This window comes from Poecilia reticulata, chromosome 21, assembly GCF_904066995.2.
Source record: "Poecilia reticulata chromosome 21, P_reticulata-male-v2, whole genome shotgun sequence".
Lineage (NCBI taxonomy): Eukaryota > Metazoa > Chordata > Actinopteri > Cyprinodontiformes > Poeciliidae > Poecilia > Poecilia reticulata.
The window spans coordinates 5,649,107-5,672,190 of record NC_088850.1 but is presented as its reverse complement, the minus strand read 5'-3'; the positions used below and the strand labels follow the sequence as shown (position 1 = coordinate 5,672,190).

The 23,084-nt window shown below is 38.8% G+C and overlaps 1 protein-coding gene across 1 annotated transcript in view; it reads right to left on the bottom strand.

Annotated features, from left to right (window-relative positions):
- The window catches only part of syne2a (spectrin repeat containing, nuclear envelope 2a), a 110,649-nt gene that overhangs the window by 44,700 nt on the left and 42,865 nt on the right, over positions 1-23,084 (bottom strand). Inside the window, exons 47-76 of the mRNA XM_081602442.1 lie at positions 22,146-22,316; positions 20,377-20,532; positions 19,570-19,808; positions 16,895-18,911; positions 15,833-16,167; positions 15,618-15,762; positions 14,222-14,422; positions 13,888-14,126; positions 13,636-13,804; positions 12,938-13,081; positions 12,720-12,854; positions 12,333-12,515; positions 12,083-12,220; positions 11,156-11,341; positions 10,944-11,054; positions 10,634-10,813; positions 10,192-10,296; positions 8,922-9,020; positions 8,501-8,548; positions 8,036-8,410; positions 7,869-7,945; positions 7,582-7,780; positions 7,243-7,338; positions 6,261-6,413; positions 5,232-5,432; positions 4,238-4,330; positions 3,926-4,078; positions 3,588-3,758; positions 3,324-3,458; positions 2,441-2,640 (exon numbers count right to left, since the gene is read on the bottom strand). Coding sequence (XP_081458568.1) covers positions 2,441-2,640; positions 3,324-3,458; positions 3,588-3,758; positions 3,926-4,078; positions 4,238-4,330; positions 5,232-5,432; positions 6,261-6,413; positions 7,243-7,338; positions 7,582-7,780; positions 7,869-7,945; positions 8,036-8,410; positions 8,501-8,548; positions 8,922-9,020; positions 10,192-10,296; positions 10,634-10,813; positions 10,944-11,054; positions 11,156-11,341; positions 12,083-12,220; positions 12,333-12,515; positions 12,720-12,854; positions 12,938-13,081; positions 13,636-13,804; positions 13,888-14,126; positions 14,222-14,422; positions 15,618-15,762; positions 15,833-16,167; positions 16,895-18,911; positions 19,570-19,808; positions 20,377-20,532; positions 22,146-22,316 — 6,854 coding nt within the window. The remainder of the gene's footprint in view (positions 1-2,440; positions 2,641-3,323; positions 3,459-3,587; positions 3,759-3,925; positions 4,079-4,237; positions 4,331-5,231; positions 5,433-6,260; positions 6,414-7,242; positions 7,339-7,581; positions 7,781-7,868; positions 7,946-8,035; positions 8,411-8,500; positions 8,549-8,921; positions 9,021-10,191; positions 10,297-10,633; positions 10,814-10,943; positions 11,055-11,155; positions 11,342-12,082; positions 12,221-12,332; positions 12,516-12,719; positions 12,855-12,937; positions 13,082-13,635; positions 13,805-13,887; positions 14,127-14,221; positions 14,423-15,617; positions 15,763-15,832; positions 16,168-16,894; positions 18,912-19,569; positions 19,809-20,376; positions 20,533-22,145; positions 22,317-23,084) is intronic.

The window sequence follows — 23,084 nt, the reverse complement described above, 5'->3', positions numbered from 1 at the left end:
CTTTCTCCGTCTGTTGTCCTGAATCCAGAAATAAGACGAACTGTATATTCATGAATTCCTCCCACTCAGATGAGCAAACTAACAACCAGGGACGTTATTTGGCTCGACGTCTCTAAGCTGCTTCAAAGAGTCTTTTTTTGTCAGAGACTGAACTGTTCCCAGTTCACTCCACCGTCTTGATTTATGGGCAATCAAAACTCTTTAAACTGTTAGTGTTTCAATGATTAAATCAATCAATCAATCAATCAATCAAAACTTTTAAACAGCTGACTGAAAAGGTACACAAATATTAGATTTATGGCATCAAACTGAACTAACTACTTCTCCTTATCTTTAAAATATGCATAAAATAAGACAAAAATATAACTTTCTTATAGAAATTATAAGCAGAAACATAAAAAACAACAATCTGAAACATTACATTTAAAGTTATATACATTTGTACTCTTTAAAAAAAATTTCATAAGGTTGGGCTTGGAAACAAAAAAAAACACTTTTTATCTCTTTTTTTTGGCTTGTTTATAAATTTAGCAACAAATTATATTTGGATTCATATAAAGTAAAGTAAACATGCTGCAAAATTTTTTGAAAATATTTTTCCTGGATTCTCATGTAAAGTGCAGATAAAAATATTAATAAAATAAAACTAAAGCTTCAGATTATTTATTCCTGAAAAATTAATCTCAAGTTTTACACTTGAGGTGTTCAAAGTGCGGCCCGAGGGCCATTTATGGCTCTTGTAATGAGTATGTGTGGCCGCTTTTGCAGATCAAGAAGTGCAAAAATTAGCCATCAAATGGAGCTGAAGTATTTTAGATTTTCAGATGTGTAACTTATTAAATGATAAATGTTCTTTTATTAGCAATGCTTTGTTTTTGCTTTGCTCAAAAACAGCAATAAAAAACAGTTCAATAAAATTATCCTAATACAGCAAGGCTTTCGGAGCAAAGTTCTCATATATGATGGAAGCAAAATAATGAAAACATATTCTTGAACAAAATAAAAAAAGTTAGGAAACTATACAACTGCAACCTTGATCCTTTTATGCAGTCAATATCTTGTTAATTTAAATTTTTTCGGGATATTTTGACGCTCAGTGACATTTGGTGCAACACGTTGTGATTTTTGGTTTCTACATCGCCCTGTCTCCAGAGGAGCAGGTTCAAACTCCGTGTTCTGCGGTTCTGTGTGTGGCGAGTTGCTGTTTGGATGAAAGAGGAAAGTTAAAAGAAGAACTGCAGCCCACCTGAGACGGGAGAAGCTACCAAGCAACAAATAAGGTTACACAACTTTATTTTTTAAGGGAGAGAACCCGATTCACACATATGGTATTTTTTTTCTCTTTTCTACTTTGTTTTGAAGAAGGTGACGTGTTGTGCTTCCTTGAACAGGGGAGGATTGGTCTGTGTGCTTTACAAAACAAATTCAAATGCGAAAATACTTTACTGATCTCAAAAGGAAGATAAATTTAACTCATTCATTTAGATTCTTAGTTCTTGGAGATGGAGAAGGCTGTTTAAAACATGTTCAAAATATGTTCATTTACATTTTTTTTGCACAAAATTGTTCTTAGATAATGAGATTTCAGTTTGTTTTGAGCTTTCAAAACGGGCTGTTTTAGGGCCTTTTGTCACTTTAAATCCAAATGAGGTGCTGCTGGCATCGTCCCCTAGTTCAATGTTTAATTATACAACTGTATATCTTTGATAAGCAGAAGTGAAGCCTCCTGTACAACCAGCAAGAATGCAGCAAGTGGTTTCTGGATGGTAAGTCAACAACAAGACACTTGTCTTGTAGAGTAAAACCAGCTGACCAAATGTGCATGGAATTCTGCCTGGGTTGCTAGGTAACGAGCTGAACTCTGCTGGGGTTGCTAGGTAACGGATTCCATCGAAACCAAAAAGAATTGTAAAAAAAAAAACAGCTGGGTATTTTTCTCCTTTTTGTTTTTTTTGAAGACATTTTTCCACTACTATAACTTATAATATAAGGAAAATGTCCTTATTTCACTTATAGCAAATACTTTTTCATTAATATCAAGAAATCTTTTACTTAAAAATATTTGTGGGTTCGATTCCCGGCCTGGCGACCTTTGCCGCATGTATTCCCTTTCTCTCACTGCCCTCTTTCCTGTCAATTAACTGTTAGATAAAGGCCACCAGAGCCAATAAAACCTTTTTAAAAAGTTCCTATATGTTGCTGAAAAGCTACTTGTCAGTTAGTTTTGTCTCATGTTCACCAAGATATCTGCGCTACAAACTAGACAAAAATACTTGGTAACTTTGTGTTTTTGCAGTGTGATTCTAAATAAAACTGCTCATCTGGTTATTTCAATTCGTCAAGAGCTCCAGCCATAATAATTCTGCTCTTCTGCTTCTTGTAAAAAACATGTTTTCTCCTGATTAGATGCTTTAAATTGGTAATTCTGCATCTGGCCCACCTGGCTCTGCTTTCCTGGATGTTTCTTAGGCGGAGGATCTCCTGCTCCGAACGCCTGTAGGCGCCTTTCCATCGCAGCTCCAGAGCGCCCCCTTCCTGCGCAACCGAGGCACCGAACCACGGCTCTGCCTGCAGCACCAGCCTGTGATCCAAAAACGACCCCAACACGGAGCGGTTCTCCTCCAGCCGGATCAGAGTCCGCTGCGAAACGAGTAGAACGAGGTTTATGTCCAGTTTGAACAACGGCAAAACTTCTGATTACTTTCTTCAAAACTCAAAAGAAATACCTTTATTTTGATTAAAATATGGCGTATTAATAAAAATAATCAACAATTTATGTTTAAATTTCAGCAGGAAAATACATAATTTATACATTACAGTAAATAAAATGTACAACAATGACAAAATGTATGTTGACGAGCTCTTTCCCAAAGAAATCTGATTCATTGAACTAATTTCGACGTCTAGAGTTGCAGATACATGATTTCTGTATTTATTTTGTTTGTTTATAAAAACATGTCCACTTTGGTAAATATTCATAGTTTTGAGAATTGTTTTACTATTGTCTATGTATTTTTTCCCCATTTCTTTGAAAACAGTGTTTGTGTGGTTTTCTTTCTTAAACTTAAAATCCCTCTGTCCTTTTTAAATTTTTATTATTTTGCATCTCAAATGTTGCATTATTTGTTAATGCAACATGTTTTTTTGCGCCCTTTTCTCCTTTAATAGTTTTCTTAAAATCTCAACGGCATTTTTCTTTTCCCCCCTCCACAGATCTGTATTTCCTGTTTATTTGTGGTTCTGTTTAGTTGGGGAAAAGGAGTAACTAGGCAACCAGAGAGAAGAAATGAGGATAAACTGTGTGAAGTTTCCACTGGACTTACCTCGCAGGCATGTAGCCTCCGCTGCACCGTCTCCTCCTCATCCTCTCCCTCTGGTTCTCCAGCGCTAAAAAAAGCTTCAGACTCATCCAACACGCTGCCAAGTTGACCACAAAGTTGCTCCCAGTGGGTCCAACCCTATAGCAAAGGCAAACATAAAATCCATACATTTCAGTAAAGCCCCAGAACAGATTTTTAGACACAACAAAGACGCGTATTTATGTGAGCAGAAGCTCAAATGGCCTTCAGCAAACAAACATTACAAACCCGAAACGTCTTCTGAGAAGCCACTTGTTGTTCCAGAAGTTGCTGCTGCAGAGTTTTGGCCCTGACTTCCAGATGTACCCATTCATCCTGTTTGCTGCTGAGTGCATCAGGTTCATGCTGGAGCAGATACTGAAGAAAAGACAGCTGGGATCCGAGGACCTGGAGGAGTTTCTGCATAATGAATCCAGATATGTGACAAAAGTGAGTTAAACTGTAAATAATTCAACAAACAAGACGTTTGGAGGTCCTGAATCATAAACTCTTGGACGCTGGACTTGCTTTGTGGAAAAAGTGGAGTTTCTGACTTAAATCTGGGCTTTGCCTGCATAATCAGATACCTCGCGTCTGCAGAGATCAGCTTGAAGTTTGCTGCGGCTGGGAATAAGGCTCGTCCGTTTTTCTGTTAAACTCTCCTCACAGCGTTTCAAGAGGCGTGAAATCCCCTGAAGCAAGGATTGGGAGGCGTGTTCCTCTGTTCCGCCCGGCTCGCACTGGGACGATACACAGAACCAGAGTTAGGTGAGAATAATTCTGGGTTCAACTTTCAGAAAAACGGGGGGGAAAAAATTAAGACGTCACGAAAATATTTGCAATTTTGTTGCAAAATTTTGTAAAACTTTTTCAGAAAGCTAAATTGCAGCGGCTGTTACCTCCAAGCTGAGCGGACCCTTCAGGTTTGGGAAGATCTCACAACATCCTGCGTCAAACGGATCCAGGAGACGAGGCCGACTGGAGGGAAGAGTCTGCAGTACGGAGAGAAAGACGATGGTTTTTATCAGGTTTTTCACAGAAAACTCTGAATTTAATCGTTAATTTCATCATTAAACATTTACTAACGGGTTATTTGGCCACATTTTCAAACAACGTTTTACTATTTCAGCTTAAACTACAGAGATGCTCTGCATATGTGTCAAACTCGAGGCGAGGGGCCAAATTAATAACTTTGGTCAAAAATGCTAAAGAATTATTGTTTTAAAATGTAAACGTAAAAATATATGTAAAGCATTTTTATAAAGAACACTAATAGTGCAAGGAATCAACTTTATTTTTTAAATTGTAACTTTTAAGTCTTTTGCTGGCTATTTTTGTAAATAACTTTCTACTACAAACGATATATTCTATTGAAAAATCATGTTTCATTCTTTTTGTGCAAAAAAATCATTTTAAAGAATAAAAGCGCTTTTCTTTCTTTAAAAAAAAATTATAAGCTAATTTGTTTCATGTCGCTTTTTGCTCTAAATAAATGCTGAACCAAAGGAAAAAAGTGTCTCTAGCAACATTTCTACTCAAGAAATGAGCTCGGCAGATACAAAGTCTGGCCAGATGTCTGCTAATTGCTGCTGGCTAGTCTGAAGGAGCTGAGTGGGGTGGAAGCTTAGAAACTTAGAAACTGAAGCTGTGAGGAGCTTTGTTGAAAAAAAAACCGCCCCTTAGTGAAAGCAGGCATTTTCCACAGCTGAACGGTTGCCACGGAGATTGAAAAATTTCCCAAACATGCATGAAAGAATCAAGGCAAAAATAACATTATAGCATAATTTTACTAAATACTACCCCTTTAAATGATGGTCTGTGTTTTTTGCATTTAAAGAGAGAAATTTTCTATGCCTCTTTAAAAGCCTGGCATTGATTTGCAACACATCAAACCTGATGCTGGCTCTGCAGTCCTGAGCGCTCAAGCAGCCGACTGTGGGAGGAGGTGAGGAGAAGCTGCACCGTCTGGACAAAATCGTCCAGCGGCGCCAAACCGCTGTGAGCGTCTGATTCTCCCATCAGGAGAGCAGGTTTGATCTGCGCTTCCACTTCAGCCACCAGCTCAGCCAGAGGCTCCAACTGAGCCCATAAACTCTGAAACAAACACAAAGGAAAACACAACAAAACTGAAATGTAGCTGGGAACCAGGAACCAGGAACCAGGAACCAGTTACATTTACTCAGTTACATTTACATGTTTTTTGAAACAAATTGTTTTTATGAGTACTTTCTACTTTTACTTGAGTAAAATTTCGGGAATTTCTATAAAAAATAAAAAATCACCACAAACTTGAAGTTTTTGATAGTTTCATAAGTTTTTTTTAAGAAACTGATTTAGATTTTTTTTTGTCTAATTTTGTTATTTTTTGTCATTTTGGTCCTTAAAATCTCCACTTAACTTTAGATTTTGTAGCTTTTTAAATTTAAACGATTGATAATTTGATCAAGTTCTCAGTAGTTGAGTAAACGTTTTATCAAATACTTTTCTACCTAGTAAAATTTCGGGATTTTCTACCTACTGAATGAAAAACAAACATGTTCTAACCAAAAATTCACCAAAAACCTGCAGTTTTAGTTTAAGTTCAAAAGTTTTTTTTATTGAAGGAAACTGAATTGGAATTTTTTTATTTTGTCTGATTTTGTTATTTTTTGTTACGTATATGAAATGTTTTCATTTTGGTCCATCTGATTATTTTAAATATGATAATTTGATCAGTTACTCACTTTTTACCAAATACTTTTTTACTTTTACTTGAGAAATTTCTTTTCTTTAGAATTTTACTTTTACTGGTTTAAAAGTATTAAAAGTAGTGCTACTCTTACTTGAGTGCAGTTTTTCAGTACTTCACTCCTCTGTTTTGCACTAAGCTGTATTTTCAGGTTTGCTGATAATATTCTATCTTAAGCAGATTTGGTCAGCCACCTCCAGCTGCAGCAGCCTCAGCTGAGGATCCGCTGCTGCAGGTCCATCAGGGGTCAGCAGGTCGGCTGATGAGTCCAGACACGTCACGACACTCTGCACGGCCTCGCTGAACTTCTTCTTCACTACTGGATGAGAAGAACCTGAGGCCTTCGCCTGGGGATTACCGAAGTTACAGTCATCCTTTTTCCACATTACAAACATAAACTTCAGTTTTTTACTGAGATTTTATGTGGTAGACAAACATAAAATAGAGCAAAACCACTAAGAGAAAAGAAAAGCATCACAACTTCTTGAATATTTTACAAATCAAACTGTTCTGGTTCTAGTTTTTTAAATTCTCTTTTTATCACTTAAAATGCTGCAAAAACACAAAATCTTACCAAGTATTTTTGGTCTAGTTTGTAGTAAAAATATATTGGTTCACTTGAAATAAGACAAAACTAACTTACAAGTAGCTTTTCAGCAAGATATAGGAGCTTGAATTAAGTAAAGAGTTAAGTAAGTTCCACTGGCGTCGTTACCTAGCAACGCCAGCCAAGCCCAGCCCGTCTCCTAGCAACCAAGTTCTAGTTCCACTGGCAGATTATTTCACTTATAGCAAGACATTTTTCACATAAGTGTAATAACTATTGCATTTTTATCAATGTTCAAGAATTATTGACCTAAAACAAGCTTCTATAATATAACATGTAATATATAATGTATAACTTGCCACATGTGACTCATAGCGTTCAATACACACCTGTAATTCATATAAACTAATAGAAAACCCGACAGGTCACTTTTTGTCAGCCTTGTAAAAGTAACCAAAATTAGATTGAAAAAGTGAAGTAATTATTAAAAAAAATCATTTACATATCATCTTAGCTGCTTTGTTATCTCGTTAGACTTCATTAAATCTTACTTACTGGACATAATCAACACAATCTGTCAAAATTACCAGGTTGAGAATTGAACTGTTTTCAGATTAAACTCTTTGTACCTCATGTAACGTTTGTCTCAGCTTAGCGTTTGTGTCTTTTATTTGCTGTAGAACCGATGAAACAGATGCTGCAGACACGGGATCTTTTCCTGGAACCTGAACAAAAAAACCAAAGATAAAGAAGAGGCGCCATTTTAGATCAATTTATGTATTTAAATCTTTTTATTCTTTTTGCTTAGTCTTCTTCTTAAAGTAAAAAAAAATATTTACTCCTCTTTCTCTTTTAACCCTGCTTTATTTAAAATTAACAACTTAAATTTGTAGCTAAGTTGAAATGGAAAACTTGTATTCAGTTCGGTATTTTGTCACTCCGCATTTATTTTTCACGTATTTTCTAACCTTTATCTTTTTTCTTCCGTCTTGAGAACCGATCGTATTTTGCTGCTCCTCCAAAACTTTCCTCAAAGCGCTCATTTTTCTCCCAACATGGGAGCGAATACGAGTCCAATGCTGATTTTCCACATCATCATCATCATCATCATCATCATCATCATCATCATCATCATCATCATCATCATCATCATCATCATCAGGAGAGCTGAGAGACAGAATGAGGACGGGTTTGCTGTGGGTTTGAACAAACTAAAATATGAAAACATTTTCTCTTCTCGTTTGCAGTTTGTTACCCAAATGATGCTTCAGGTTTCTGAGGTTCTGAGCTTGGACTGACTGCTTTTTGCTCCTTCAGTTTGTTTAACACTCCCTGAAGATTAAAAGAGAAAAACAGCCACATTTGATGGATTACGGTTTAAAAATGAGCATTTTTTAATTTCCATTATTCTTGGACACTCACCGGGTGTGAAAGGTCAGCCGAGGACGAAGACAGACGTTCGTCTTCCTCCTCTCTCAGCTCATCCGAGGCTTTTTTGGAGCAAAAAGGAGTTATGGGCCTCGAAGGAATCAGCCTGGTGTCTCCCACCGCAGCTTCCATCAAACACGGGTTTATTTGTGGGTTGACGTCGGCCATTTTCTGCTCTGACGATCCTGCGACGTCTTCGTCTTTTACGTCATTCTCTACTTTTTCAAAATGAAAGTTCTGGCAAGCGATCAAGTCCAGTTTTGTAGATGCGGGTCCAAAACTGTCGTCAAGTCCAGATTTCCCACGTAAAACACTGATTCCAGGTTCGTCTGAACCGTTTTCAGCCTGATAAGCTGCACTCTGCTCCTCCTGAAACACAAATGAATCACTTTAATCCAACATGTTATTCTTTTTGTTAGGAATAAATCTTCACATCCTTATGTTTCTAATATTTTTTACCAAGTCCTCCCTTCGTTCATCTGGAAGATTGAGCGTCTCCTCCAGGTCCTGGTGAGTTTGTGAAAATAGAAATGCAAATAAAATCCACGCCCACACATTTATTCAAACATGACCTTCTGGTTTTGAGTGTACGGATGAAAGGAAGCGTTTCAAGCAGCTGCTCTCGACAGCGGAGGAGAGGGTTTCTAAGGAGAGACCAAAACCCGTCCGGTGCAGCTTCACTTCATGCAAAAATAGGTTAATTTAATTAGTAACAAAGGATACATGCATGAATTTTATTTGAAAATCATTAAAAGGAAGCTTGAAAAATATAACAAGCATTTTTATTCCTTTTCAGAATAAAAGACAGTATGTTTTGTAAATAATAGGAGATGTAAAGATTTTCAGTTACGCTCAGGTTTGGATGGTTTCAAAGGTTTACCTCTGGTATACTGCATGTTAGTGTGTCAGAGGAGGAAGAGTGACGACTCTCATCCCCTTCATCCTCCTCTTCCTCTGTAACATGCATCTCAAAAGCCTCCTGATTGCAGGGATGAGAATTAATAAATCACCAAACGTGAGTCGAATTAAAACGCAGCAATAATCACTCAGTCACTGAACGTCGGCGCTACTTTCATGGATGAATGAATGATTTTACTCAAATCTAGAGCATAATATGAAACATTACATCAGTTTAGTAAGTATTTATGTATATATTTATAAAATAAATAATAAATAAAAATATTTTTTATCTAATATTTCAATATTTTAAATCTAATTTTCTCAGCACTCATTTATAGATTATTTATAGATTAACCTATTTCTATCGGTTTATTTATTTAGTTATTTATATTCAGTCATATTGAATTATTTACATCAATCTTAAGCATATATAAATATTTATAAACTTTATCTCTTAAGGTTATATTTCTGTTGCTAACATATTGGATGGAGAAGCTAGTCAGCTAACTAGCAATTTCTCCTTCGGATCAATAAAGTATATTCTTTTCTTTTCTATACTATTTTCCACACAGTGATGAAGTAAGTAACTTTCATTTAATAACAAATTTTTAGAGAAGGAGAAAAAAATATGAGAAGCACAACGTTGGCAAGATTTAGGTAGTCTGAAAATTAAAAGTTTTTTTTAAGTAAAAAAAAATAAAATAAAGAATTATTTTTTATCCACTAAAAAAAAATATATATATATATATATAAAAGCTGCATAAAAAGTTCCAGTTCCACTGGCGCCGTTACCTAGCAACGTCAGCCAAGTCCAGCCCATTACCTAGCAACCCAGTTCTAGTTCCACTGGCAGATTATTTCACTTGTAACAAAACATTTTTCACATGTTATAAGTGAAATAATCTTCCAGTGGAAGTATTGCTTTTTTAGTCAATATTCAAGAATTATTGACCTGAAAGCTTCTTTAATAAAGCGTATTAAATAATTTGGCACATGTGACTCGCAGCATTCAATACACACCTGCCCAAACTAAAATTCAGTGAGTTGATTAACTTCCCTTTTAACTTTATATTTTTAGTATAACTTTATTATGAGAACGTTCATAAGCAGATTCAGATAAATCCAGAAAACAGACGTAACAAAGCGTGAAGAGCTCAAACATCTAACTTAGAAATCCTGCAAGCTTTTCAGTGTATGACAATCAAAATTGTTAGAAGCTTCTCTTTATCTAATATTGTTATTATTGTTACCTGGAAAAAGCGTCTGTGTGCCGGGTTCTCCAGCAGCGGCATCTCTTCAGATGAATCAGAGACGATATTAAGATTCTCAGTCGTTTCTTCTTCTTCCTTTTTGTTCTGTTTGTCAAGAACAGTAAAAATAAATGATCACGCCTGTTTCAATGATATTTGTTGTGTTATTTGGTTATTTGAAAAAAATGGACATATAAAAACACAGATTTCTGCTTTACTTCACTCTTGTTATCAAAAAAACCAAACAAGCTGCCAACTTGTAATCAAAGATTAGGTATGTTTCAAATATTTCACATATGGAACAATCAGAGTTACTCAAAACACACAAAGCCGTTTTATTTAATAGTCCTCCACACTTTTGGATGTTTTAACTTTTGTACTCCTTATAAAAGGTTTTCCTGACGGCATTTTGGCATAATCCCTGTCCTAAAACGTGCCGTACCTCCAGCAAACGCCTTTTCTCTCCGGTGATTTGTTCCAGCCCATCCAGCTGTTCCAGCAGCGTTCTGGCTTTGGAGAAGATCACCAGGTTTTCTGCTCCTTCAGGGAGATGGACCTCCTCCTTCCAGCTCTCCATGTCTTCCAAACTCTTCTGCATCGACTGGATCTGGGTCAGGATCTCCTTTAGGTGCAAAACACAGTTTAAACCAGAGTTAAAACGTCCATATTAGTCACAAAATGCATCAGTTCTAACCGAGCTGAAGCCTTTAGCTGTCAAACAAACGATCAAATCTTCGTCAGCAGAGTTTTACCTCACGTTCTGCCTGCGTTACGTCTGCATCATCCATGCAGTTTAAAACGCTTCTGAATTTTGAGACGTTTTTCTCCATGGCCTTAATGTCAGCTTCAACCACTTCCACTATCTGCAAAAGAAGCTGGCTTCAGTTTGGACGTATTTCAGTTGGGTGGGAGCTTTCAGTGCTAGCGTTAGCATGAAAAGGTGCTTTTATTTGTGGGTTTTTACCTCAGCGGCCTGCTGGAGCTGGTCGAGCGGCTCGACGATGGTCTGCTGCATCTCCTGGACCTGTTGGTCTCTCTGGTCCAGCCTCTCCTCCTGAGCGCTGACGTCACACACGGCAGAGATCTCTGCCAGGCCCGACTTAAACACCTGCAGGGTGTGTCTGATCCTGTCAGAGTCTTCCAGCATCAACTATTCCAGAAATTTCAATAAAATAAAAAAAACAAAAAGCAAAAATATCACAGCCAGTTAATAAACAGTTGGGGTAAAATGTACAAAGTGCAATATCTGATTTAAAGCTTCTGATTTACTGATAAATCAATGAGTAATTCTGTCTTTTTGGAATAGCTTTATGGCCTGTGAATGAAATTCTTATGAGATTTTAATCTGCTCAGTTCTGCCTGTTTTGAGCTGTTTTTGGTCTCCATCACTTTAAATCCTAATAAGTTGCTGCAGGCCACGCCCCCAACTCGGCGTTTACACTCACACGTGAAAACAGCTGCAAACAGATGTGCAATTATGCAACCGTACATCTTTGAAAAGCAAAAGTGGAGCCTCCTGCACAACCAAACAGAATGCAGCAAGTGGTTTCTGAATGGTAAGGCAACAACAAACACTTGTCTGTTCCAGCAGCCATTATACAGCGGTAAAAACAAACTGATCAAACGTGCTGGAGCTCGGTCTGTGGTTGCTAGGTAACGGCGCAGTGCCTGTCGAATGTTACTTAACAGTTTTTGCTAATTTTCCAGACACCAAAAAAACCATCTTGGTCTTTTTTTTAAACACTTCAGTTGTTTTTAGAAGCAGAGAGAGCCAAGTGGAAGTATAAAAACACAGAAAATGTGAATTTTGTATAACAGATAAAACATTTATTGTATGGATCAAAAAAGGCTAACATTTGTAAACCAGAGAGAGATTTTGTGGACCTCTAACCTGTAGATACTTGACATAATTGCTGAGACTTTTGGCTGTTGTAAAGTTGCACTGAGTGCCAAGCCATAACTGGGCTTCATCCAACCAGCAGGAGGCTCGGTGGGAAATGTCTTCAAACTCCTGCAGGCAGGCGGGAATCTGACGTCAGGGAGGAAAACAGAAACATTAGACGTTTTTATGTAGTTGTTGATGTTTTTCAGTGCTGGTTGAGCTGAGTGTAGAAGTCTGAGTGACGAGAGGAGGAGGAGACCTTGTTGAGGAAGGCGGTTCGGTTCTCAGCCAGGCGGGACGCGTTCTGATAGAGCTGCAGCGGTTCTGTGAGCTGGTCCATGAGGAGCTGGGCTTCATCCGGCTGGTCCTCCGCAACGTCCTGCACTTCGCTCTCCAGGAGCATCAAGCTGCTGTGCCAGGCGTCCAGCTCGTCCCACACACACTGGAGGACAATCACAACAAGCTGAAGCACAAATCTTTGCTTCTTGTGCAATAAAAGCAGTTCCCGGCACCAAAAGGGTTAAATCCATTGATTGAAAGCAGGGAAAGTTATTTGAATATGTGGGGGAAAAAAATCACATTTTATGAAGTTATCAAAAAGATGTTCAAGCAAACAGAGAAAAAGACAAAATGGAGACATAAAGACCTTCAGGACACGTTGAGCTTCTCTGATTGTTGGGCTTTTCTGCTCCAGTAAAGATTTCACTCTCTCCAGACCAGAACCCAGCTCCCTGACTCTGTGCGAAAGCTTCCTGATTGGGTTGTCCGTCTCCGAAAGCTGCTGGATAAAAAACAAACGTTCTGGAAAAAACGGTTTTGGTGGAAGACGACTGATGTGTCGGGAAAGATGGAAGTTAATGTCACCATTTCTTCTGCTTTCTGGACGGATTGCTCCACATTTCGGATCTTTGTTCGGATATCTGGCGGGATTTCTGCATGTCGGCTCCCCAAGGTGTCCAGGATGTGTTTAAGTTGGGTTTTTAGAGAGATAACGTTTTCCTGGAGCTCCTTTTAGGGCAGAAAACATAAAAACAAGATGAGACACAATGTGCCACAAACAAAGGCGAAAACTGGATTCAAGGAAAAGTTTTAAAAAAAATAATTTACTCGAGTGAAACAGTAAAAACTTTATTGATCACGTCATTTAATATTTAAAAAAATTATGTAATCAGATGGACCAAAATAGAAAAATGTGTGTAAATTATGGTATTTTATAGACCAAAATATATAAATAACATAATTACAAAAATACATGTTTTTATTGAATTTGTTTCAATAAAAAACCTATGAAGCTTTAACCAAAACCTACAGGTGTGTGTCTGGTGATTTCTAATTAAAAGAATCAGATTACAGAAAATTTACTCAAGTAAGAGTAACAACATTTCAAAATAAAGTTACTCAAGTAAATGTAACTGTTCTGGTTTCTAGATACTTTCAGAAAATGCATTGAATTGTTTAAAATGTCCACTTATGTTCCAGAAAAACACGAACTCCGTCTGTTATAAGCTCTGTTTTAGTATTTATGTTTATATGCATTAAAGAAGCATAAGAAATGAGCCGACCTGCTTGGTTCTGGTTGAATTTGAACTCGTTTCCAGTTCTGGTAAAATCTCAAACACTTTTTTCTCAATGTCTCGTATTTCCTCTTCGGCTCGCCATCTCTCTTCATCCTCTTCCTCCTCCTCCTCCTCCTCCGTTGCAGCCGTCAGAAGCAGGTTTCTCTCTTTCAAGCTGTGGGGATCAATGATGTTTTAAAAACATTTACCTTCCAGCTGGTTCCATCATTCTACAAAGTCAGAATTAAGAAATCCCACCTCCAGATGCTCTCTTGGATTTTCTCCAGGGATTCCCCAGCGGATCCAGGCAGGACGCCGTCTTGGGAAGAGGATGAGCCCAACGCGTGCTCCAGTCGGCGCTTCAGTGACGATAAGGCCAGCTGCTGCTGCTCCATTTGGGCCAGAAGCTGCTGAGGTTCCTCCTGAGAGAAACTCACAGTGGAAGAGTCTGGAAGTTCAGCCTGAAGACCGGACAAGCAGCTGCAACTCTCCTCCATCTAAGGAAAGCAGAATTAAACCGTCAATAATTACCATCAAAGCCTAAATTACGATTACTTTCTGCATGAAGGTATTTGCTGATGATGACACCCACACTTGTGGAGATGTCCTTCCATTCCTCTTCCTTCTGTTCTGTCTGCACCAACAGGAGGCCCAAACGCCGCCGTAATGACGTCCAGCGCCTCCAGAGGGCGCCATGCTCGCCGTCCTTCCCGACGCCACAACCCTGCGTCGGACATGCAGCTCTCAGGTCCACCATCTTCCCAGCGAGGTTACGAAGATCTTCCTTTAAAACCTTCACAAAGACACCAGCCTGAATTTAACTTTCTCATCAAACAATAATATCTCTTAAGAATAATAATAACAAAACATTTTATTTTTAGGCGTCTTTCCACACTTGAGGTCACCTTACACGATTTAACGTAAAAAAACAGACACAAAATTTAAATACATAGTAAAATTAAGTACAGAATAAGAATTAAAAAGAAAGTGCAATTAAAGGACGTAGGTAACTTGAAACAGGGCGGTAAATATTTAAGCATCACACCAGCCCTGCTTAGTTCGCTTTAACTGAACTTTTGCCTAGAAAGTTTTGTTTATTTGGGGGGTTGTGAATATACGATGGTGTATCAGGGCTGTTGCAAGTAGAAAAAAAGGAAGTAAATTTACACCCAAAAAAATCTGAAATTTTGACAATAATCTCAGAAATTTTCTAGAAAAAAACTTGGACATTTCTGAAATGTTTCAAAAGTCAAACATTTTCTACTTGTAAAACTCAGAAATTTTCAAGGCTTTTTGGTAGAAAAATTATGAGATAAATCTCAAAATTTTGTTTGTTTCTTCTAGCAATTTTTCAACTTTTCAAGCTCAGAAATGTCCAAGTTTTTCTAGAAATTTTCTAAGATTATTTTCAAAGTTTCTAAGACTTTTGGTGGAAATTTACTCCTCCATTTTCTTTCAGTGGTCTGAATAAATCGCTGTAGTTAACTTAAATCTAATGGTGACCAAAAAAAACTACCCATGGTCTGGGTTTGGTTGAAGTGAACTCTGGCTCGGATGCATATATAACATGTGAACCTGAGACTACTCCAAAATCAGGAAGCAAACTACACCATAGGGCATTCTGGGTAAAAACAACAAAAAGAAACCTGCAATTTTAGCGCTAGCAGAAGAAACGGCTTGTAGTTTTTCACCAAAGATAAAACAGAAATCCTATAACCGCTAAAATCTAACACTACTCCATTTTTGTTCACATTTTCCTTCAGTTGTTCTTGGTGCAGCGCCCCCGCAGGTGAGGAGGGGAACAGGTTTTTTCGAAAGCTTTGGTTGGTTTGACACAGTGCAGTGTGAAAGCGAACCACAGTAACTGAAAATGTAGCAAATGTTTCCATTTTGGTTCCCAGTTGAACCGAGTCTACCGGAGTATCAGGCGTGAAAACTCCCTAAATCTTTATTTGATGGCTCTAGCAGATTTTCCACATCTGACCCACCTTCACTCTCTTCTGCTGATCGATACACTCATCATATGATGTGACTTTCTCTGATGCACATCCTGAAAGCTTCGTTTCAAACTGCAACACTTCCTGTTTAACGTCTTCATGCCACTTTCTATGGGTTCTCTGTCTTACTTCACACCTGTAAGAACAGGAAATGTAAACAAAACAAGCATATAAATTCATCTTAGACACGTAGTGAGACGTGGTACCTCTGCAGACGCTCCACTCTGAGTTTTGCCTGAGCCTCCAGTAAAGCCCTTCCAACCAACAACTGGCTGAGGACGTTGATGTGAAGGAGCTCAGTCTCCGGTCGTGAGAGGCAGCGTTCCTGTGGCACTCGCTCCATCAGATGGCTTATGTGAGCTTGAAAGCCGTCTTCAAGAGCTTCCAAAGCCTGTTGGGTTTGTCTTTGCTCCTGGGTGCAAACCAAAAAGCCTCCGGGAGCTGACAGGAAGGTCGCCTCGGCATTGTGGAGGAAGTTTATGGCTCCCTGAGCAGCCCACTGGTAATCTTTAAGGGATTCCCTGGCCTGAGACAGACTGACCTGTTGGACACATTCAAAATGTTAAAGAAATCTTCCAAAATATTTAAAGCTGCAGTGTGTAACTTACTACATATCACTATGTTGTGACAGTTTCTGTGAAAAGATTGAGTTCCTGTATTTTCCTGGTGCTAACTGGAAACACCCAATCAGCTCCAGGAGGCGGGGCTTAATGCTGTCAATCACTTTGGTAACTAATATAGCTTCTGTAGTTAATGTTTTCCGTTAACAGTAAGTAGTTTCGCCTTCATTAGCACCTTTAACAGTGAGTACTGTTGAGAATAAATAATTCTGTGTTTTCCTTCTATCTCTTTTAGCTAGCTGCAAAGCTAAAGCTAAAGGAAATGGCATATTAGGAAACGCCCTCAAAGCCAAAGTTAGAGGAGATGACACACTACTTACAGCTTACATAGGGGCTAACAAAGAGAATGGAAAACTTTAGTTTGATGCCATTTTGTCCTGAATTCAACTCATTGACTCTTCTTCAACCTCACACATCAAAAACTTAGCATGGAGAACAGATATTTTCCACAGTACATGATATTGATTGACAGTGCTAAGACCCGCCTCCTGGCTCTGATTGGTTGTTTTTGGTGCATTTTGTTAGATGGCAATAATAGCTCAGGAAAGATTGATATTTTCACAGATTATCTGTCATGACATGGTGACAGTTTTATAAGTAAAAAGCACATTGGTTTTGTCTGCAGCTTTACGGTATTGACCGCCTTACCATCCATGAGCGGGACTGTTGCATTACTGCGTCTCTGAGGGAATTCAGCTCATTGCAGTCTTCCAGGTTAATGTTGTCTCTCTGCGCCAGACCTGCCAACACTCTCATCCCAGACTCTACATTTCTCCTGATGACCCAACACTGAATCACTGCATCATCGGTTGCTTTCTCATCGGGTTTGACTTGTTTGGTTTCCTCCAGCTGCCTGTTGGCTCTCTGCAACAGATCCATCAACGCCGGAAGCTCAAACTCAAACTGGAGACCTGGTAAAAGCTCGGCCTCCAGATTTTTGATTTGATCCGTGGCAGATTGCTCCCAGCAGATCAGCGTTTCCACCATGTCATGGAGCTTCTTCTTCTCTGCGTTAAGCTCGGACGGCTCTAACTCACGGGCGATCGCCTCCAGATGATCCGCCGTCTCTTGGCATTGGGTGTTGACCATCGCGAGTTCGACCAGCAGCGTTTGGCTCAATCTGAACCTCTCCGCTGTGCTCACCGATTGGTTTTTAGCCTCCTGGAGTTGAGTTTGGGCGATTTCCATGGATTCCTCCATTTGTCCTCTGTGGTGAACATATCTCTGTTGCTCCACGGCGTTTATTCTGAGAGCTTTGCACTGGTCTTGCAGTTCACCAATAGAGCAGAGCACAGAGTTTCTCTGGTCCTCCTGGCAATGCTGCAGCTCTTGAACTTCCCACTGATGCTCCATTAGCTTGTGCTCCAACTGGGTGATAACTAACAGCGTCTCTTTGGTCAAAGGGAACTTCTGCTTCTCCAGATCAGCAGATGTTTGCTCCAAGTTAGCCTGAATGGCAGCTAACTCCTCATTGGAAGACATTCTCTCATGAATTAGCTCCTCTAATTCCCAGCAGGTGGCTTTCTCATGAGCTAGCAGTCCGTCTAATTCTGCCCAAAGGCCTGAAAGCCTGTTGCCGAGGTAGCGGCTCTCAGCCAGACTCAGCTCAACAGCTAATTTTGTGCAACTCTCTGAAAGTGCGTCCACTAATTTGAGTTGGGTCTCCAGCTCCACTGCTGCTGATCGATGACTTTTTAGCTCCATTTCCAATTCACTGAGTTCAGCTTTTGAAACGTTCTCAACGTTGGTGCAGGTCTCTCTTTTCATATATGTTTCTGCTACCCAGACATCCAACCTACCAAACTCACACATTACCTTCTCTCTTTCATCAAGACCCTTTTTCATGGCTTCAAGAACACGACCCAACCTGTCAGCAACTGTTTCATACAGCTCTACAGTCTTTATTAACTCCTGATTTTCCGTTTCGGTAGCTTTACTCTTTAGCTCTCCAACCTGCATTTGCATTTTGCTTCGTCTTGATAAAGTTTCCATGTGAAATTTCCTCATTTCTTCAAACTGAAGACGAGCCTGCTCAGGAAAAACAGACAACTTTTTCCCAGAAAAGACTTGATTTTCTGCTTGTTTTGTCAAATTGACCAAGCCCTGTAGTTGCTTGTTGATTTTACTTGTAGAGCCGCTTCCACAGATTTCTGGCAAAGAGTTGAGCTTCTCTTTAGTGACATGGAGCAAAGACTTCAGGTCGTGAATCTTTTCTTCAATCGCAGCCTTTTCTTTCTGACCCAGAGAAAAGCAGATGAGGGAACCAGCCTGGGACTGTAAATGCAGGAGAAGCTGGTTGCAAACTTTCACCTCTGCGGTCAGACAAGCTAAGTCTAAACAACTTATGTTGTCAGTTTCAGATTTTAAAAGAGCTTCAAGTTTGGCTTTAAGCTCCGCGGCCTCTTTTAAAACAAGTTTTGACTGAGATGCAGAATTTGACGCCTGTTGATGAGCTCTTCTGATGCTTCCTTTAAGGAGCCTCCATTCCTCCTGGATGTCACCAAGCTGAGCAACGAGAACACCTGAACTCTCCGCATCACTCAGGTGGACCGACAACTGACTGCTTAGGCAGAGCAAACCTTCCAGCGTTGACTTCTTCTGCTCCATGGTCAGCAGCAATGCATTCAGTTTTTCCTCTTGAAGGGAACTGCTTCCCAAAACACTTCTAAAAAAGTAGAGACCAACATGAAATTATATTAGATTAAAACATCAATTATAAAAGACACGATAAAATAATTTAAAGGTGACCTATTATGCTTCCTTGAACAGATTTATAAAAAACATAAAAACATTTTTTTGCATAAATTGAGATTTTATTCTGCTCAGACTCTGCCAATTTGAGTTATTTTCAGAATGAGCTGTTTTAGGGATCTGTCACTTTAAATCCAAATAAGCTGCTGCTGGCCACGCCCCCCAATCAACGTTTACACTCACATGTGAAAATGGCTGCAAACAGATGTGCAATTAAACAACCGTACATCTTTGAAAAGCAGAAGTGGAGCCTCCTGCACAACCAACAAAAATGCAGCAAGTGGTAAGTCAACAACAAAAGACTTGTTTATTCCAGCAGCCATTGTACAGCCCATACAGCATTAAAACCAGCTGAACAAATGTACTGAAACTCCGCTTAGGTTGCTAGGTAACGTCGCAGTGTGACTAAAGATTTTGAAATGGTTCCTTTTCCAGACGATAACATCAACTTAATGCCGAAATCCATCTGTTTTTAAGTGTTTTTTCTGGTTTTAAAAGCAGCAGAAATGCAAATTAAAGTGTAAAAAAAAAAAAACATCCAAAAAGTGAATTTTGCATAATTGGTCGCTTACAAGCTCATCTTTTCCTTCTCCGCCGCTACGACCTCAAGGAAAGCTCTGGCGTTCTTCTTCTGCAGGTGATACTGCTTGACCAGATCCAGCTGAGCTGCTTTGACCTGAACGGTGGCAGAGGCATCCAGCAGGGCTGAGCTCCATTCTGCCTCCGCTCTTTCTGAAGCCTTCGGGTCTGAAACGGTTGACAGGCTGCTTTTAATGGAAGCCACTTGCTCCTGCACGGACCGCCTGTACTCCTACAGGAAGCACAATGGAACGGAAAGAAAAGCTCAAGATTAGTTTGGCAAAAGCTAAATCAAAAGTGCTCCAGTAAGCAAAAACGTCAGCTTTTCAACATCAGATGTTGAAGTCATAAAACTTAAATGAATTCAAGCTCATTTTGGGCCAAATCAAAAATCAGAATGATCTTAAAGGGCTGGCTGTGCCAGAATGTACTGATAAAACCCATTAAACTGTTAACAGCTGTTTGTTTCAGCATTCAGTAAGTGTTTCTTAAAATGAAATAATATTAAACATCTTTTCACACTGGTCAGTCCATCCAGGGTTTTGTGATTGTTTTTGTGTTTTTTTTGCAATCAAAATCACAGATTTTGTGGCGCTAATTTAGAGATATTTGTAAGGAATTTTTCATGTGACTTTTTGTTAATCACTTGACATCAAGAAAGGCTGAAGAGGAAGTCACTTAAACCCAACGTCTTTGATAAATTTTGAGAAAAATCAGTTCTTAAACACTTTTTTTTTTACAGGAAAATAAAGTTTTGACAAGGGAGAGTAAAGTAAAATGTGATGGAATAATTCACATACCTGCGCTTCCTGCAGCTGTTTGTCCATAGCTGCAGCACTGAGGCGTGCAGGCTGATATCGGCAAGCAAGAACACGCTGAACCGTCCGTGCTAATCGGACGTCTGCATCGCCAGGTGAGGACGTCAGGTACCAACTCAGATCCATATGAGGCATTTTCTAAGAAAAAAAGAAAAATGAACCTCAAGGTGCACATAAAATCCATTTCTTCTGATAACCTTATAGCAGCAAAGTCAACAGAGAAAGTAAAGTGATATTAATATGATCTCATGACAACAGCAGATGATGGTAATTTTCCATATTGCAGCTATAAATTTTAAAGTGTTATATTTGGATTTTTTGTTAAAGTCCCAAACAAAGTAGCATAAAAACTGGAAAAAATGTGCCTACTTTTCACATTTTTTACGAATTAAAGTAAAAAACTGAAAGCCTGCATTTGGATTCAACCTGCAGCACTATGACCCTCCTAAGGAAAACTCAGAGAAGCAATTTGCCTTTGGAAGCCACATAATTACAGGGTGCATGTTGTAATACTGTGTGTAATTTATTCCCACTTGTCGTGTAAATGCCTGAGGTTTGTTAGACAGCAGTAGTGAATAGATGAAGACCAAGAAACAGCAGACAGGTCGAATATAAAATTATGGCAAAGTTTATGAAGCAACTCCCGAACATCTCATGGAATAAAGTTTAATAAATCATCTGGAAAAACTGCAAAGAACAACTGAAAGCCTACTAAGGCATGGTTGAGTCACAATTTACACCATAAATCACTTAAAAATCTGTTACAAAGCTTAAAAAAGTGATTTTTACAAACGCTCTCAATTTAATCTGATTAAACCCAAAACCTGCAGCTCTACACTGCAAAAATACAAAATCTTACCAAGTATATTTGGTCGAGTTTCTAGTGCAAATATCTTAAAGTAAACTTGAAATGAGACAAAACTAACTTACAAGTAACTTTTTAGCCAATATAGGAGCTTGTTTTAAGTAAATAATTCCTTATCATTGTTGAGAAAGTTAATTTTTCATAGGCAGATTATTTAACTTATAAAAATAAACTTTCACAGGTTGTAAGTTAATTTATCTGCCAACTAGAACTAGAACTTTTTCAACAATATTAAGGAATTATTTACTTAAAACAATGTTGAAACATTACTTTTATGTTAGTCTGTCTCATTTAAAGTGTACAAAAATATTTAGTTATCTTTAACCAAAAATACTTTGTAGGATTTTGTGTTTTTGCAGTGTAAGTGCAGATGAATGAAAATTCACACCACACTTTTGTGATTTTTATTTATAAAATGTTTTCCACTTCAGCTATGAACTAATGTGTGCTGATCTTTTTCACAAAAGGAGCACAAAGTTTAAATTGTTCACTTTTACACATAAATAAGTCAAGAATCATTATGAATATTTATATCAAATATCAACGTTCTCGAAAAATCTCACAAAATTTTATTATTCTAACATAACTGCTGTTTTATCTTGATCTGTGTGAAGTGTAATTAGACTAAAGACTCCACAGGAAACGACTCTCATAAATCCTTCCTGTTAGGCAGCATCATGGGAAAACACAAACATCAGTCAACTCTCTTCTTCTCAGGGTTGAAGCATTCAGAAATGATTCAACCCTTCATTTGGAAACAGAGACTTCAACTTGTTTCAAAAAGTGTTGCATTAAATGTGCACAAAAATATAAGAGATAATATTTGTGACTTAGTTTAGAACAGAAGCTGTGGTCAGGTTTTGCATTAAAACCAGTTAAAACTCACCTGTAAAATGTCACTTTGCTCCAGCGACGCCTGAATCGCTGATAAACTGTCCTGCAAGGCGGAGCTGTAGCTGTGGCTTCCCGGTGATCCACCTGTCGACTCTTCAGCGCCGGGGCCACATGCCGACCCCGACGGGACCCGCGCCGACTCCATGACTCTTTGGCTTTGAAGCTACGCAGAAAGAAGCCAGGAGTGGCGTCACATTTTAGCCTTTCCCCATGTTTGTCCACAGATAACAACAGTGCTTCCTGTTCTCTTTTTTCCCGCCTCCGCCGCTGCAAATATCAGGTTGTCAGTGGCTCAGCCAGTCAGTGCAGTTAACACAAGAATGCGCCTGGGTGAGTGAAGAAGAGTGGGAAGCCCTGGGGGTGAAGGATTCCCCATCTGCTCACATGAAACAACGCTGACTCTGTTTTTTTTACAGTGTGGCCAAACTGGACTGAAACCAAAAACGTTAGCAGATTACAAAAGAAGGGAGCCGCCTTGATAAACGTCAGGGGAAAGACAAAGGTGTGTGTTGTGGCTGGTTTCTATGCGGTGAAAGAATGGAAACATGCTAAAGGATTTGCAACAAGGAAATGGAAAAATAGTCATCTAATGATCAAAATTCAACTGTGAGCTTAATTTAGAGTACAGGTGTCAAACTCAAGGTCCGGGGGCCAAATCCAGCCCACTGTAGCTTTTTATGTGGCCCTATAGAAACGTCTACACCCCAAATTACAACTACCAGCCTCTGGTTTTTTATGATTCCACAATTGCTGAAATTCATGGAAAATAACCAGATTGTCACACTTTTTTTTTTGCGCTAATGTATAATTATGAATTCATTGCAAATTTTCTGCAAAAATGTTCAAAAGCTAACATGGTAGTAGTTTTTACTTCTACTCCACCGCTTCCTTATTTAATGTCAACTTTAGTCTGCGATCCACATGACAAGTA